Source organism: Panulirus ornatus, chromosome 65, assembly GCF_036320965.1.
Source record: "Panulirus ornatus isolate Po-2019 chromosome 65, ASM3632096v1, whole genome shotgun sequence".
In the NCBI taxonomy this organism is placed as follows: domain Eukaryota; kingdom Metazoa; phylum Arthropoda; class Malacostraca; order Decapoda; family Palinuridae; genus Panulirus; species Panulirus ornatus.
In genome coordinates this window covers 4301939-4321350 of record NC_092288.1, presented here as the reverse complement: position 1 = coordinate 4321350, position 19412 = coordinate 4301939, and the positions used below count along the sequence as shown (strand labels likewise).

The window sequence follows — 19412 nt, the reverse complement described above, 5'->3', positions numbered from 1 at the left end:
GGCATCTACCAACACTGATTCGATGATTATTTACACCTGTCCGGAAAAAGACTTAAATGGATCGCCAATCATTTACACAAGTTCAGTAATTATTTACTTTGGTTCTGTATTCATTTACGCTGGTTCGACAATTGTAGTCATTTACTCTGGTTCCGTAACGAAAGACTAATTCGGTAATCATTGCACTAGTTTGGCAATCACTTATCATCACATAGTAATAATTTACACTAGTTTGGCTATATTTTACAGCGAGTCGGCAATCATTTACTCTAGATGGGTAAATATTTACACTGCGTCGTTGATTATTTACATGGCTTTGGTAATTATTTACACTGGTTAAGTAAGTATTCAGACGGAGGTTCGATATGAAGAGGGGATGATGGGGGGGGGGGGGTTGCCGGGGGAGGTCAGAAGCCACTGGAGTAAAAGGGGTGCAAGGTAGTAACGAAGTGGAGGTCGTTAGGGCGGGGGCGATTAACGAATAGACTGTGAGGAATGTTACTGAGAAGTATGCAGATTATAAACGAAGTGAATGAATTTATATAAAAAAATATGAAGAATAAAAACTGAGAGGATTCAGTAAGGATACGATTAACGTATCAAATATTGCAATGGTTCGTTGAGAGCGAGTCTAACGATGCTTAACGAACGAGATTAGGTCAAGCGGCAATTACTGAATGAGGGTTTGCAAAAATGTGGTTCAAAAAGGGTGAGCTTTAAGGGGTCTAGTGGGAGGTTAACAAGGAGGGAGATACGCGTCTACAGGGGGGTTAACAAAGAAGCTGGGAAGATGGGTGTACAGAAAGGTTAACAAAGCAAGTATGGTCTGTGGTAAGTTAAAAGAGGGGCGGGAAGTTACAGAGGGATGTGAAGAGATCAGGTATAAGGAAGTGATGATGTGAAAGTAACGCGTCTTGGGAGAGGGTAACGGAGTGCCCGTCGTGTTGGGAGAGGTAATAGTTGGTTAAGGTTAACGGAGAGATGATGTGCGAGGGACAGGTCAACGGAGCGAAAAGTCCTGGGGAAAAGTTACTATAATGGTGTCTACAGATCAGGTCAACGGAGTGACTGTAGGCGGGGTGTTACGTAACGTCAATTAAACTGGAATGGTTCAAGCAGCAATGGCTGGGTGACCGGGTAACTGTAGGTATAAACTCCATTCGATGCCTTGTTCGACTTTAGTCAACGCAGAAGCCATGCGTGCGACTGGGAGCTCTGAAGTCGACCAGCGTCTCCGAGTGAGGAAAACGCGCGCCTACGTTCCCCCCCTCCTCCCACCGACGCTCTGGCGGCGGCTACCACAACTACAGTGTAAACAACGGAGAAGCTCGGTGGGCCACGGGCCACGACCGAGTTTCTCCGTCTTGAAACTTTATATCATTAACTTTTATATATCATTCTTGGATCACCTGTCACATGTACAATACAATAAGGCGTAATATAAGGGATTTCTTTTCGTAAGAAGGGATACTGTATAGGCAAGTTAATACCAAACGCAACTTGAACAAAGAATTCAAAATTACAGAGGAATAACGTATTTCATATTCATATTATATGATGCTTTTTGGTTTCAATTTTCCTATCATCTTGAACCTATTTCCACAGTTCTGGCTTGTTAGGTGGGAGGCTGTTTGGGTTTTAGGCCTATCAACAGCCTGGGATCGTCAAGGCGTAGGGGATAACTCTACGACCACATACAACCTCACTATACACACATGGCCCACGACCACAACCGGCTGGCACCTTTGGGGGATATCTGCAGCATCGCAGTCAAAGAATCCATGGCGACTGGGGGAGTGGGGGGGGGGGGGGGTTGAGGATTGCAGCGTCCATTAAGCTGGGGGGAGGATGACGTGATGGCAGCTGGGGGGCTGGGGGGTTGGTGGCTGCGGCGTCAATTAAGCTGAGAGAGTCGTCTGTGGCTGGAAGGAACCGTTACTGACACACAGAACGGTTAGTATTTGTGGCCACAGGAAATATGGGCCCATTAAGCGACCCTGGACACATCAATTAATGTTTCCCGTTATGATGCCGGCTGTGTGTGTGTGTGTGTGTGTGTGTGTGTGTGTGTGTGTGTGTGTGTGTGTGTGTGCGTGCGCGTGAATAACTAGTTCCTACGTTCGACTGTACAACACGACCAAACATGAACTCTTCTGTTTAAAGACAAATCCGGTAAATAGAAAGGATCATCCGCTCAACAAGACACGGTTAAACAACGGAGGGCGTCATCCGCCGAACGCTGAGGAAAAGTGAGTGTGGTTGAGAGAAGTGGGTGACGTACGGGACGATGGGGGAATCTCTCTCTCTCTCTCTCTCTCTCTCTCTCTCTCCTGTGAAGACTCGATGAAACACGGACAAGTTTATATCTAATTCAATTCCAGGAAGGGAAGGTAGTGGTGTAGAGGAGGCTAGGTGCGTGGTGGTGAATGAAAGGGTGGGGTCCATCACCCTGGCCAGCCCCCATAACTCACCATAACTCACTCCTTTAAGTCTGTGATCCCTAACTTCCCGTATCCACCATTACTATAGTAAGGGACAGGAGAACTTGATAACGAGTATCTACTTCCGTTACAACGACGAGGAAATTAACACCAGGTTCAACATTAACAACACTGAAGAAACCAACACAAGACTCAACATCAATAACATAGAAGAAATACTAAGACCAGAATCAACGTAATAACAGAAGAAAATTAACACCAGAATCAACATTAGTAACACCTAAGAAATTAACCCAATAATCAACATTAATAACACTGAGGAATAGGAATATTAACACTACAATCAGCATTCATATCACCGAAGATCTTAATGCAAGACTCAGTACCGGACGAAATATTTCCGGACGAGGAGTGGGAAAACGTGAGTGACGGACGGACGACCAGACACGGACGAAGACGACGAGGTGCCGATCCTTCGGCCAGGCAATACCTACCCTACCTCCCTCCCCGTCCCTGCGTCTCGTGTTGACGCACCTCTTAAATTAGGTGGATTACCTGCAGCAAACATGAATAATGGAGGGCATGTGAGTCCCGGCAGCCATGGCTGGGGAGGGGCGACCGCTGCCAGACCCCTCCACACACACACACACACACGTCAACGCCACAAAACAGCTCCGAATACACACGCACGACTGCTGGACAGGACCGCACGAACACCACACGCATGCCAGCCATACACAGGCATGCGACTAATGCAAAAAATAAAAAAGGTGTATTTCCATACACCTGGCATAAAACATACGGACGTGTGTACACTAGCAAATGTGACGTAAAGCACAAGCACGCTCTCTAAATACTCCATCTATATACAATGAACCTACGAGGAAAGGTCTACGTACGAACATTCTATACACACACACACACACACACACACACACACCTCTTACAACATCTACACTCTACAACGAGTTACTGGAGGGGTTGCGGCGGTCAGTGATGTGGGGTGGGTGGCTCTACGGTTATTGTGATGGGGAGGTTAGTATTAGGGCGCCAGTGTGGTGTGGTGCGGCGGGTCGTGTGGCTGAAGTGGATTTAGCAGAGCGTGATTCTGTGGTGTCCTGGTGGACTTTGACAGTGGAACGTGGTGGCCCACTGTGGTGGGAGCGTTTTCCCGTAGTGGGGGGTATGGTTGGGTGGGGAGGAGGTAGGGAAGGGAAGTGACGTATTAGAGTACGTGACGTCAGAATCTTCAATCATACACAAACCTACGTAACAAAACACTAACATTCCTTGAACTATCTACAGGCAGCACAAAAAACAAAAACAATAACACACGTATTTCATACCTGTCCATAAACACACAAGAATAACAATTAAATATTCAAATTTTTTTTTCCTCTCCCGGCTATCTATCAACGTGAATAAAAGCGTCTAATTATTTTTTTGCCATTATTCACACAAGAACCAGTTGACTGAACACCATGGATAAAAATTCCATCTCTCGCATTGGAATCGCTACTAAATATACCACTTCACAGGGACAAATAAGGGGAAAAAAATATCTAGAAAAAAAAAAAAAACCTTCGGACTGTCAGGTATAAAATATTCATTTAAGTAAATTGCTTCCTCACAACTTATAGGATTAGCTGGCAAAATAACACCGTTTTTGCCTCTGTTGGATTTGCATTTGGACAAATTAAAACATGCAAATCTCCAGTTTGGGGATATGACAACACACACACACACACACACACACACACACACACACCGCAAAGAATATGGATGAAAAATGCTAATGAGATTATGACGCGGCTCCCGTTATCAAACGTACCCGTCCGGTGAGCTCAGTCGGCTTCTATAGTGCAACAGACCGGACGAATTGGTTAAATATTGGGACACAGCCGGTTGGCGGGCCCCTAGCCCTGTGGGGGGAGCTAAGCGCCGGGGTGGGAGGAGGGGGAGGAAGTTTGCGGGTGGGGGGAGGAACAAGTGCTCTTGGGTGATGAGAGGGGTGTGGCTGTGCGTGGGTCGTATTTTGAAGGAAGGTGGGTGAGGCTGCAACTGGGGTAATTGTGAGGTAAGGTGGACTACGAAGAGAGGTTAGGGGTGAGGAAAGGGGGGTTTGGAGGTTATGGTATGGAAAGGGTGAAAGGGTGACGACTGGGAGGGGTGAGGGGCTAGGGGGTGGCGGCAGGGTGAGGGGATCTGAGTGAAGGATGGGGCAACATACGTCAAGCAACACGCGCTGGGGTGAGGTATCGGTTCCCTTCGAACTCCATGACGATTTCTTCTCAGATCTTCATGTGAATCATCCGCGAACTTCTATTCCTTGATGGTCAACTTCCGAGAGATGCTGGCAAGGTCGCTGGGCGATCAACGGGTGAAGGGAGAGGTCAACACATGGTTCGCGAGACACTTCAGCGATAATGAACTGTTCCACGCACCTCGACACAATTCGAGACAACCCGAATCAGTCTCGAGACAACTTGAAACACTCCGATACAACCGAAACACTCCAAAACAACTTGAAAGAGTCCAACACGAACAGTCCAAGACCGTTCAAAACAGTCTTAAAAACAACCTAAAAAAGAAGGAGGTAGTTTGAAACAGTCTCAGACAAATTGAAACTGTCTGAGGCAACCCAGAGTTGCCAGAGACACACTGAATCAACCTGAAGTAAACAAAAGACGATCTAAAACGACCAGGCGCAGACTGAAACAGTGTACGGTAGTTCGAGACAACCTAAGGTAGCCAGGAATAACATGACATTAAACAGACGGGGACGACTCATGACCCAAGATGGTCAGAAACACCTCGCGAGATCGAACAGTCCTTCTGCAGTTGCTCGAAACGTAACAAAGAAACGCTCCAAGGTATTTCGGACGAGGCGAGCAGACCAAGACCAATTAGAACGGGATAAAAACAATCTAAGACAATACAGGGTGATTCAACACACCTGAGGACCGGCCGAGACTCCAAAACCACACAAATAGAAACTATACGAGAGAGAGAGAGAGAGAGAGAGAGAGAGAGAGAGAGAGAGAGAGAGAGAGAGAGAGAGAGAGAGAGAGAGAGAGAGAGAGAGAGAGAGAGAGAGAGAGAGAGAGACCCAAGACTGTTTACAATTGTCCTGGAAAGCCAGAAATATTCAGCGGCGGCTCAAGACGACCTCCAGACGACCAAGAGGGACACAATGTGGTCTGAGGAGGCTTCAAACTGTCCAGGATAACCCGAGGTGGTTCGAACTACCGATGGTGACTCGACACGATACATGACGTAGGGCAACATCCTCCTGAGGACGGCTCTTGGCAGCGAAGGGAGCCGGCGAAAATCTTAAAAAAATAAAGTAAAGACGCCCTTGAGACAGACGGCCTTTGAAGCAATGTGAGACGTCTGGACACAGCCGCAGTCATCATTAGCGGCGCGACTCGACCTTAAACAACCCGAGACGGTTCGTGAGTGTTGTCGGCCACCAGAGGGGCTGAGGGTGTCGGGGACGACCCAAGACCGATCTGCGGAGAGGAGAGAGAGAGAGAGAGAGAGAGAGAGAGAGAGAGAGAGAGAGAGAGAGAGTTTCTAATACGACCCCGAGAACGGCTCGGAATAACCCGGGATGGGCTGCGAGAGGCAGGAAGGAGAGGCTCCGGGACCCGTAAATGTTATTCCATCTGCGTTTAATTTGTGTCGGGAGTTGGGGGGGAATTATTTGTACGGCCGAAGAGCCTGTCGCTCTGGTGTCTGTACCGACACTCCCTCCACACTGTGTGTGTGTGTGTGTGTGTGTGTGTGTGAACATGGAAGACGGAGGTGAGGAGGACTGGAAGGAACAGGGACGTAGAAGGGAGGAAGAGGAGGTGGAGGAGGAGATAGAGAGAACGCAAGGAAACAATGGAAGGTGGATGAAGGGGTAGATAGATAAATAGATAGATAGATAAAGAGAGAGTCTAAAGTGTCAAGCAAAAATATATGCATATGGAAAGGTAAGACATATATATCAAGCGTTCTTTCGCGGAGCGAAACAAGATGAATACGTGGACGATGTTATGTATCCCGAAGCGCTGCCTCCGCGTGACTGAACAGTGCATCGAGAAGGACCGGGTGTGGGAGGTGCGGGCGGGGTGAACAAGGGGGACCACGTACAGACAAGTGCGACACGGGGGAATGTGAGTGCACTTGGGGGTGCTGACGCCACGGGGTTTCGACCTCCGTTCCAACACCATGTACTCGTCAAAAGGTCCGAGTTCAATGAAGCTTTAAAATATATAAACCACAATAACTCGAAACGCATTTTGAAATTACTGCGACTATTGGCTGCTCTCATAACTTATTATATTCGTGACGCCATCATGACACACACACACACACACACACACACACATACACACACACACGTTGCACTCTAGTATAGTCACCTAAGTGATCGTTCAGGATATAAAGCACATAATACAGGGGAAAACCACTACTTAAATACACTGTAAATGACTGGGAAAACCTGTACTACAAATGCTCAGGAAAGCCACTGAGAACGACAGCACGACCCTTGAGCACGAGGGTATGACTCGTCGTGCTGAAGGGTCGTGCCGTCGTGGTACATAGCTTTAAAGCTATCAAATTATCACACACGATTCTGCAGTTAATGGGACAAAAAAGTGCGAGAATGAGAAAGACAAACAAGTGAGTAGGACACTTTTTTTCAATCCATCATATATATAATGTATGCAATTCTTTTTTTTTTGTGTGTGTGTGGCTGTGTCTCGTTATTCAAAATGAAAATAATAACTTCTCGGACATCAAACGGCAGTACTGAAAATTCAAGTCATCTCTTTTATGTACTTAAAAAACCTCCAGTACAGTAGTGGTAATATTCACGATGAAGAAAACGCTGGAAATTGAAAAAAAAAAAAAGAAATGAATTCGGATCTTTGCTTTAAGCATCGGCTCATTACATATTAAATGGTTCTCGCGAGATACTTAAAAGAAAATACACCCTCCCATCCCCATAAAACCAGACTTGTACACTCAGAACACCTAGCCTGGACACTTACCTTTCACTTAGAAACCTACTTAAGTAATGATGATGCAGGATGTACAACAGAGCTAAAAAAAAATTATTCTACAACAGCTACACAAACAACAAGACACACTTGGTACTTACAGCCTTTTTAACGAACGATACGAAGCCATAGCCCTTGGACTTGAGTGTGTGAGGGTCCCGCACCACACGACAGTCTCTGTGGAAGAGGACACAAGGGTTAATACGCCTTGTCAACGGCTGTTAGACGAGTCCCGTATCAAAAGGGGGTAACGGGGCTCTCTCTCTCTGGAAGAAGGAACAAGGGTTAATATTGGTCGTTCGAGGGTTGTGTGATCAAGTACCGTGTAATGGTCTCTACGGATGGGGGAAATAAGTGCTAATGTGGTCTGCTGTGTTTGTCAAAGGTCGTGTCAAGGTCAAGGTCGTCGCGCCTTCACGCTCGTGGGTCGTCCTCCCGTCGCGATCGTGGGTCGTAATGTCGCGCTCGAAGGGTCGTGCAGAGTGGTAGGGTCGTCTCGACGGCTTACGACCACCACGCCCTCCCGAGGCTCGCACCCTGACCACCAACCGCTTTAGAGAGAGAGAGAGAGAGAGAGAGAGAGAGAGAGAGAGAGAGAGAGAGAGAGAGAGAGAGAGAGAGAGAGATTGGGAGGAAGGAAGAGGAAATAAGGGTAAAGTGAAGGGAGGAAGACAGTGGTAGAGGGAGGGGATAACAGGCGAGTGCTGGGGGGAGGGGAGGAGGGGTTTAATAACGACTCAACTGGGCGTCACGCAAGGCCATGTCCTCCTCCCTCTACTGCAGTTAGTATTCGCCGCCTAGCCTAGCCAGTCCGACCCACGGGGCTAGGCTTTTCTGTAGCCTCAATCATGAGTGTCGGTAATGTTTACAGCCCTGGTGCCCTGGATGTATGGATCTTTGCAGTATCTATTGCCCTGTTTACTGCCCTGAATACAGGGGCTTTGCAACGTTTACTGCCCTGAATATGGGGTTATGACACTGTTTACTACCTTAACTCGAAGGTTTTTTTTTTGCAATGTTTGCTACCCTACGGGTTTTCAGCGATGTTTACCAGCGCAAGAAATGGGTTCTGGCAGCTCTCTTGCTAAGACGAAGATTTGGCAACATTTGCTGGCAGAACTAATTTGTTCTAGCTGGTATTAGTGGTCTAACTAACAGGTTTTAAAGCTTACTGGCCTAACTATTGGGTTTTCGCCGGGATTAGTGATCTAACTAATGGGTTTTAAGGCTTATTTACCTAATTAATCTGTTCTAGCCACGGTTACTGGTCTAACTAACGAGGCTTAAGGCTTACTGACCTAACTAATGGGTTTTAGTAGAGTTCACTGGCCTAACTAACGGGTTTTAGTCGGGTTTACTGGCCAGACGTGTGCGTGTTTTAGGCAAGATACGTAACTTATCCTAAGTCAGGTTTTTGAATTCAAGTAACGGAAAATACTTTAAGTCATCCTTACCTAAAACTTTATACCCTAAACATTTAAAGACATCACAATGTTTATGTACAATATGAGACATCGCACTGTCAAGAGAAACACATGCAAACAATGACACAGACACAGGGGCAACTGTAAACAATAGACCTACGCAACTACAAAGGTAACTGCAAACAATAGGTCTACACAACTCCAAAGGCAACTATAAACAATAGACCTACACAATAACAAGGGCGACACACAGCCCACAGGATACACACTAAAAGAAAAAAATACATATCCACTGAAATAATCATTTAGGCAACATAATCATATGTATTTCTACAGTAATGCTGTACCTGTAACCTCGCTTGTAGGCTGCTCACTCTTGCAAAAGCGATGATCGCTCCTAAATAACCTACTGCACCATCCCCATCACAGTCATCTCCCGCCACAAGGGATCCCTCGTCCCCGAGTTCCAGTTCGCCACCACAAGCACAATCGAGCTCGCACAGACCGCTACAAGAACACCCCCCGTCCCCATCCTACCTACCGCTGTGAACATCATCAATAATCGAGAACACTCCTACACCACTGTTTATATAGAGATGTGTCTATTTAAACCCCCTCCTCGACCCCTCATTTCAAAGCCCCACTATCCACACCGTGTGGATTATTCTCAGCATATTTTCAAATTTTGGCTGCAGTCAATCACACATTTCGGTGGTCATCGTCATTATTAATATTACTACAAGTCTGGTACACTGCTTGTACAAAGGTCATCGACAAACAAGTACACAGTCACGTGTTCAGGCAAATAATTACACAACAAACACACAGTTACCTCACCATACTTGCAGCCTCAAAACATCAGGACGCCAGCCCACTGAAACAAACACAGCAAATACAATTTTTGCACTATTTCATCAGACTCTCATTATGGCTGTGAAATACATAAAAAAACAAAAAAAAAAAAAATGCATAAATATTAGAGCAACGTTTCTGTGTGAAAATTAATAATCAACTTCATTAAATTACTGCTGGAACAAAAGCTTATTACCCGGATACTTCGTCTCGGTATAAGTACAACGTGAACAAACCAGAGAGAACACAAAGTGGTAAGGGGGTATGGAGGACGGATCTGGTACACACACACACACACACACACACGCACGCAATCTTTTTGTGAACATCCAGTGTGGTCTAGGCTGAGAGAACCACTCCGTATCACGAAAACTCTCCTCCTGTATTATAATTCTGCAATGGTGTTCTCTCTCTCCCCCTTCCCCCAAGCGGGGCGAGCACTGCCTGGGTGATGAGTCAGCCTGTGCTGTGCCTAGGCGGCACCTTGGAGGGCGGGAGGGCGGCCCACGCCCACCACTTGAGCCCACAAGACCACCAGAACCACCCCATCACCTCACAAATGGACCGGTGTTAAATAGGAGGTTTAATATGGCCAAGCCATTAGGCGACGGGGACCTAAAGTACGAAATACCACGACGACAATTCACACGAATCGAACACCCGGAGCCGCTGCAACCCATTCCATGGCAGGACAGTGTAAACCGCTCTTGAATTTGAATGTCCGATCGCCTCCGTAATTTAAACTTTCTCAACCGTTTTACATAACAAACCCCCCAAACACTCACACACACACTGGCAACTCCTGCATCATCTCTACCACAAGCCACACGATCAGGGTACTAAGGGAAGAAAACGCTATGTGGTTTCCCAGAGGAGAGGAGAAAAATGGGAAGAAGGAACTGCACGAAAAAGAAGGCAGAGGGACATGCGATGTGTAATTTCACGTTCGGTTGGGTTCCATCGCTTGATGGTGTGCTGCGGTGCTCCACCTCCCCAGAACCCGATCCACACCATCTCCTCAGACTCGTACCCCTGACCATCTCCCCAGACCCGTAACCCACACCATCTCCCCAGACCCGTACCCCACAACATCCCCCAGACTCGGATTCCACACCATACCACCTTCCCACACATCTGAGAGAAAAGGATATTGGCAGCCTATTAAAATCCCCTTAAGAAACCCAGTCACAAGTGCCTATTATTGAGGCTATCATACACACACACACACACCACATACAATAACAACAACAAGTGATCCAGTCTTACTACCTATGAATGGGGCTTTTATGTGGGGAGAAAATTCAAGGTACAAAATACATGACAGCAGAAGCAAGACGGATGGCCCCCTCATCCCCGCCCCTATCCACTGATAGAAAATGGGAACTTCAAGCTGAAGAAAACGAAAAAGGAGACCATTATGCGCGCGCCAACTCTCCCATTTTTTTTTTCTTTTAACTAGGTGTGTATGTGAGGTGGGAGAGGGAGAGAGAGAGAGAGACTTAGGCCTATGTAGTACATGATACGGTGCGACAGAAGCCTACGGTGAAGACCCAGGCTTACGGTACAGTGGGGGCATGGGCTTAGGGTACAGATGGGCCCCAAGGCTTACACGATACAGTGAAGGGCCCCAAGCTTACGATAGTGGAGGCCCCAGGCTTACGGTACAGTGAGGGCCCCAGGCTTACGGTACAGTGAGGGCCCCAGGCTTACGGTACAGTGAGGGCCCCAGGCTTACGGTACAGTGAAGTTTTTACGACGATCGACCCCCCTCCCCCTCCTCACACCTTTACACTTCGCCATTACCACTCCCAGCACGACCACAAAATCAAACATGCAAAATTGATATCCATATTTCCGGTTTATGAGGCTGAAAGGACCGTCGTGTGTAGGGCGGGGGGCTGGGAGGGTACAGGGGAGACGACGGCGACAACCAACCCCCCCACTCCCCTCCTCTCTCTCCCCTTACTGCATTCTTCCCCTTATAGATTAGCTGCGTCGATACACCACAATAAGTGATTGATGGGGGCGCCATGAATACAACAGGGTACTTTAGGTGTGTGTGTGTATGTGTGTGTGTGTGTGTGTGTGTGTGTGTGTGTGTGTTGAAAGGTTGTAGTTATGATGGTGATGGTGGTGGTGGTGAGTTGAGATGGTGATGATGGGGACATGATCGATACGAAGACGTCTGACAGTGGTGGTGGCGATGGTGATGGTGGTGAAGATAATGGTGGTGGTGGCGATGGTGGTGATGGTGGTGAAGATAAAGGTGGTGGTGGCGATGTTTGTCGCCACCAATCCTATCATACTACCTATAATCCCACCTTGTGTCTCTCCTCCTTTTCCTCCAACACCATCACCACCACCATCACCAACACCCCCCCACCACCGTCTTCCCGCAGACAGGCACACCACCCCCTCCTCACTCCCCCCGACGGAACAAGCCTGACACACGAACTACCATTAACGTCATCACAGTCGACTGCTGGCTCCCTCGTCGTTCATGGCAGATTCGATAAGACACATGGACAATATCTCAACCTTCTGCACCATATATATATATATACCTGACTAATTCTTACCTTACACGCCTTACCCATGCCTACCTTAAACCTCAGCCCTACCTTCCCAATATCTTGCCCATCCCTACTGCCCACACAGCCCCATCCCACAGCTGCAATATCTTGCCTCTCTACCCAACACCCTCTCGTAAACAACCAACCCCCCCCCCCCATTTCCCTCCCTGGCTCTCTCGACATATTGAGTCATATCTCCTAAAACTCCTCAATTCTGGTGGGGAGGGCTGTGCCCGTCCCTGTCGGGGAGGGCAGGGAGGCCCTTCTTCATTAGGTACGAGCTTCAGTCATAACAATAATAGTGTGGGGGGGAAGGGTGGGGGAAGGAGGGGGGGGGACGAGGGCCCCGGCCGGCCACTGACCGAGGTCCCACCGTCAAAACAATGGTCTAACGTGGGGTTCTGGGGGGTCTTTATGTGGTCAGCGACGACTCCCCTCTACAATCCTCCATCCTCCTCCTCCTCCTCCACGGCTCTAATGTCCCCTCCCTTCTTCACTCACTCCTCTGACCTTCCATCTAAAGTCTGGCGTCCCTCCCTCCACACTGCCCTAACCCGCCACTCAGGGACTGGTGTCTAGTGTGTGTGTGTGTGTGTGTGTGTGTGTTCCTTCATACTCGAAGCCATTTTCTACGATGCAGTCCTCATCCATTTCATTTTTTTTTACCTCCATTCAAAAACTTCACTTTTATAATTTCCTTCGTATCATGCGACCCGTTCCGTGTTCCTCTTGTCTATAACGCGACGTCTCTTCCAAACCCACCCAGTGAGGGCGGCTCCTTGTTCCTCGTAACGACACGTGTTGCGCTGCAATGACCCAGAGCCTGCATCACCCTGCTGATGGAGCCGCCCGGTGTTGCACAGTCTGTGCCATTTGCATCTCTCTCTCTCTCTCTCTCTTTCTTACAAACACTCGCAATTCTTGTTTCCATAATTTGTTCACACATGCGTCTTCTCAAAGAGAAAATTCATATTTATACGATCTTCTACATATGAACTTCAATATCCACGTGGAAAAATATCTATTCAAATATACATATATATATAATCAAACGTTGCAAGTAAGTTCATTAAACAAATTCTTTATGGCATAAGCAGACTTCCAACAACGCCCGGACAATGAACCACATATACGAACACACCAAACTTCGTTCTGTTTCTGTCCACACACACACACACACACACACACACACACACACACACACTACTTACCCTACAACTCAATTTACAATTCGCAGTCCCCCCCTGCTAGCGAAATACTTGCCTCCCTGCACAAAAGTACTTCGGCTACTCGATAAACCGTCGATATATTCCGTAAATAACGCCCAACCTGCCTCAAAGCGTGTCCCCCCCCCTCCCCCCCGCCGGGCGGGCGGGCGGGTGGCCCAAATCTAAAACGCTCTGGAATAACGGTTTCAGACCTTGCTGCTCCGCAACACACGTACACTTGTTCATAATCTGAGGATCATACACGAACTTTTCCCCAGTACAAATGGCGATTACGAACCAGTTCCAACTATTGAATACATTCGTATGTGTAGAATGAAATTGCTATTGACAAGTCCATCAACAATGATCTAATACCCTTCAAGATGATTAATTAAGTTAGAACCGTTTTTCTCTTTAGTTTGTCACTAAATAAGTGAATCTATAAAAAACTACCACGACCAGATGACAAAATACGTCACGGTGGAAGCCAAGATTGAAAGGCTGTACCAACCCGACAATTTCAGGGAGGACAGAGACACAACAGCTGTTTCCTGTACCCTAACTTGACAACACTCGACAGAAAGTTTCAGAAACAATATGATGCACAATGTATCTAACTCGGGGTACAATAATAGCAGACGAGTTTCAAAGAAAATCTATATCTAACTCAGGAGGAAACTATAAGTAATATGGCAAAACCTATCACGTAGAAAAGTATGATAATAAGATAGTGGAAAGAAACGTGTGGATACAAGGAGGTGGATAAAAACATGTGGATATAGGTGTGTGTGGATACAAGTGGGTGCAACCAGAAGCATGCGTGGACGCAAGCAGCCGAATATGCATGTGCATGTGTGGATACAAACATATGTGGGTATACACACGCCTGAGTACTGGGATAACACGAGGTAGATACATGTGCGTGTGCACACATGTGAGTGTACACACACACACACACACTTTAAAACTGATATCAAATCATATGATAAGCTAATTAACCCCCATTCCCCCCAGACAAAAACGCGCACACACACACACACACACACACACCAGTGGATAATCTTGATCTTAATGAGGAGAGCGATTAATGAGGAGATTCATTAATCAGCTTATCATATACCCAGCAGGTTATATGACAGGAATTACTCATTTCCAAAGACAAATTACGGAAAATATAAGTTAGGGGAAAAAATAACTACATGAGATGTAGCGTAAGGTATGTGGTGTTACTGTGGTGGCCAAAGGTGACATCACACCCCAGTGGTTTACCAGGTGGGTACCTATTATGGTACACCCCAGTGGATTACCAGGTGGGTACGTCAGTGGGGGTACACGGCACCTATGACGGTAAGCTTTTCCCTCCCCATCACTCGTGTCTCAACGCTCCTTCCCCCCCGCTCACCGTTCTCTCTCCCCCTCTCTCACTAACCTCTTATCTCCCCTCACCCTCTCCCCCTCCCATCGGGTGAACACCACCGGAACCGCCCACCCCGCTCCCAACCCACCCCGGGAACCATACCCACTTGTCTTACAATTTATACGTATGGAAGTAGGGATCTCTCTCATCCCCCCCTAATATTCGCCCTTCCTGCTGCTGCTGCTGCTGTTGTTGTGCGAGCGCCCTCTTCCTCTCCCTCCTCCTCCTCTCCCGCCGTCCCAGGGGAGCGCCGGGGTTCAGATGATAACGTCGGACAGTAGGCGACATCGTAAGTAAAATTTATCACTCTCATTTCGTGTGGAACAATAAGAAGGATACGTGTCCCATTCGTGCCCCCTCTCCCGGGAGCCCTACCCGTCGCCTCGTCGTCCCGCGCCCCACCATCCCATTTCATTATTCTTCGTCATTAGTCTGGGAGGGGAGGAGGCCGCCCGCCCCACGCGAGCGAAACCACTGGAGAGTGACCGGTGAGACGGTGGGGGGGAGGGGGGGGGAAGCTTCCTTCCCTCCTCCCTCCCGTCACGACCTCTAGCATGTGTTTGGATTTGCCGTCCGTTTACAACTTTAATTTGCCCAGACATTCCGAGAGAGAGAGAGAGAGAGAGAGAGAGAGAGAGAGAGAGAGAGAGAGAGAGAGAGAGAGAGAGAGAGAGGAGGCCCGGTGGGAAGGGGTCTGCCTGGAGGAGGAAGGAGGGGAGGGAGGGGGATGAAGGGGAGGAGAGTTTAGTTAATGAACACTCCCGCTACTGTCGTCACCCCTCCCTCCCTCCCTACCCATTCCCTCCTGACCCCCGGCAAGCGAAACACCCCCCCCCATCCCCCCCCCCACCCTCCACTCACCCCCTCTCTATGGCAGACATGTCCCAGACTCTGACCTCTCAACCTTGATCCCTGGCTCCACCACAATCCCTGCCATCACCCCCTGTCCCCTCCACACCCCACAACCTCCTCCTGGCCTTAAATAAAGCAGCTCTGAACCCTTACCCTCTCTCTACCACGCTGACCCCTAACTACCATAGATAACTGTGACCACCCCTCCCCCCTCACTACAATCTTGACCCCAACCTTCACACCATCAACCACCTGGAGACTACTTAACTATCGTCCTCCTTTTGACCCCCCTTCATGATCACGCCTTTGACCTCATGGCCGACCTTACTTTCAAACCCAGCCAAGGTCATCCTGCATGACAGTTAACCACTAGATATTCCTGTTCCTCATCTCCAAAGACCTAGATAAACTCAGATACATAGAGAGGAAAGGATACAGGAAAACACAAGCTTAGAAAAAAATGCTGAGGTGAATCATTTGTCTTCTAGGATAATATGGTACACAAACTGAACACAGACTGGATAGAAACATGAGCGGAAGTGTGAGGGTATATATGGACATGCCTGGACCTGGCTAGGGACACCTAGCACAGTATCCCTCCACAGACACACACACACACACACACACACACACACACACACACACACACACACACACAACAAAACACAAAGATAAACATACTCACATACACAATATCAACAAACAAAAAACAATACAAGTGATGAAAGAAAAAATAAAACTGTGTGTGTGTGTGTGTGTGTGTGTGTGTGTGTGGTGTAAGTGGGAGAGGGGGGGGGAGTGAATGACGACGACGAAGACGCAAAGGGGGGTAGGACTGAGAGAGGGGGAGGGAGACTGGGTGGTTAGGGGTTTGGGAGGGGAGGGATGAGAGAGAGAGAGTGAGAGAGGGAGGGAGGTGGGAGGAGGTCAAAACTCGGAGATTCTTCCCATTAAGACTACAAAGGGATGTTCATTTCCCCAACATAAGGTGGACGATAGTGGCCATATTTCTCTCTCTCTCTCTCTCTCTCTCTCTCTCTCTCTCTCTCTCTCTCTCTCTCTCTCTCTCACACACACAGGCTTCGGATGGAACTATCTTTCTTTCTCTTTTCTCTTTCCCCACCAAAGCATGATTCCCCAGGCTTTTAGCGTCACCACAACCCCCCCCTCCTTACTAACCTCCAACACTACCCATTAACCTTATCATCATTAACCCCTCCACCCCCGAGCCCAATCACCACTACCACCACGTATCTACCACACAACCACCACAATCCATCTTAACCCCATTTTTTAACCACAAAAACCCTCTCGTGTGTCACCATTATCCATATCTCCACCATTACTACCCTTCACCACTGACATGATCTCCATCATTAACCCTCCCCATCCACACACACACACACCTCCACCACTACAACAACCACTCCCAAACACCACCAACACCACCAACACTACCACCAAACAAGACCACTCTGCTCCACCACTATCACCACCACCAACACCACCACCACCACCATCACCAACTAAGAGGATAATGTCCCGTTACTTACAGCTTATCGAACTTGTCTTCCCGTCTCCCATTTTCCTGTTCAAATCTCCCGTGAGACTGGAAATGCTCTTACCGCCAGCTTTACCTCTCTCTCTCTCTCTCTCTCTCTCTCTCTCTCTCTCTCTCTCTCTCTCTCTCTCTCTCTCTCTCTCCGTTTTTCAAAACACACCCACTTCACCATCTCCCTCTCCTCTCTCTCTCTCTCTCTCTCTCTCTCTCTCTCTCTCTCTCTCTCTCCCCACATCGGGGGGGGCTAAATACGCGCCTCGTACACCAACACTTCAAAGAGAATACATGCGCACACTTGATGGACCTGGAAATGGGCGCACACAATCACAACCCGATTCACAACACCGAAAATTTTTTCCCCCGACCGCTAATGGAGGTCTGGGTTATTGGTGACTTGCAATGACTTCACGCCACAAACTGCAAAGCCGATTATGTCTTAGGTGGATGGTGAGGAGGGAATGATAATTTCAATATCTTAAACTATGATTATATATATATATATATACATATATATATATACATATATATATATATATATATATATATATATATATATATATATACATATATATATATATATATATATATATATATATATATATATATATATATATATATATAAACCTACGACCCTTTTTTATGGGGTTTTTGCACTTCCCAGGCTGCGTTCTCACGTGGGAGCAAGGTAAGGTGGGCTCCTTTGGGACGTTGCTGCACTCTCGCTTTTTCCCCTCCGCCGACGATGGACAATACGGCACGGCTCACGGTGACAACGTCTTGCGCGCTGTGTCTCACCACTTGCCGGCGGAGGTCCCGAGAATTACGCAAAAACGTGTTGTTCGTAGAGTCGAGCACGTTTTCGTAACACGCGCATGCGTGACGGAGAGGTGATATCGGCTCACTTACACACTTCTTCCCCTTCCCACCTCTAATTCTAGATGGTTCTAGTCCCCCCTCTCCCCTCTTCACCTCCAGCCAATGATGCTAATCCCCTAGCCCTCCCTCCCTCTTTTACCTTCCTTTGGGTGAATTTTCCCCAGTGGCTCAACCCGGTTACAGGTGGATGAGGACTGTGGACGGGAAGGTATTACAGCATCCCGGTGCTTTGCTGAACGAGCGCGTCCCAGTGTCTCCGGTGCTTGCTCGTCTATGTCGACTCTCTCTCTCTCTCTGTATATATATATATATATATATATATATATATATATATATATATATATATATATATATATATATATATATATCTCCCCTATCCCCAGGGATACTTCCCACGTATTCCCTGCGTGTCGTAGAAGGCGACTAAAAGGGAAGGGAGCGGGGGGCTGGAAATCCTCCCCTCTCGTTTTTTTTTTTTTTTTTTTAATTTTCCAAAAGAAGGAACAGAGAAGAGGGCCAGGTGAGGATATTCCCTCAAAGGCCCAGTCCTCTGTTCTTAACGCTACCTCGCTATCGCGGGAAATGGCGAATAGTATGAAAAAAAAAAAAAAAAAAATATATATATATATATATATATATATATATATATATATATATATATATATACGCACACAAACCTAAACTTGTCTATCTACTTGGGAATACCCCTCAATCTAACCTGTTCCTTAAAGAAAAGGAAAACCGCTACAACCCTTTCCAAACTATCGCACAATCGTTCTCACTTTCCAACCTACTGAGTACTATTATCAGTCTCGGACATCAAGCGAATTTCGGGATTTTCTGGTTTGGATTTAGTACTTTAGGCAATTTCAAGCCCCTTTTCTTCTCTGCAATACCTCTCACAAGTGGTTACTTATCCATGAAATTACAATACTGTCGTAAGAAAATTATTCTATTTCTTTTGAGTCTGTGTTTATGTGACGAGCGTTCGTAGTGTAGGTCGCTAGGCTGCGGTGCGCACGGTCAAGAGGGTCTGATGCATGTGAAATTTGTTCTCCGGACATTAATTGGTCAGTGTGAATTTGAATCAGCCAATCACAGCTCGAAAACAGGGCTTGCGCAGCCTTGCCCAGAAATCGGAAGTCATTTCCACC

General features: G+C 47.4%; 1 protein-coding gene across 7 annotated transcripts in view; it reads right to left on the bottom strand.

Moving 5' to 3' along the window:
- The window catches only part of LOC139746496 (nucleolysin TIAR-like), a 1460715-nt gene that overhangs the window by 155259 nt on the left and 1286044 nt on the right, over nt 1-19412 (bottom strand). For all 7 annotated transcript variants that reach the window (XM_071657791.1, XM_071657790.1, XM_071657786.1 and 4 more), the window contains one exon: nt 7597-7672. In XM_071657791.1, the coding sequence (XP_071513892.1) occupies nt 7597-7672 (76 nt within the window). The remainder of the gene's footprint in view (nt 1-7596; nt 7673-19412) is intronic.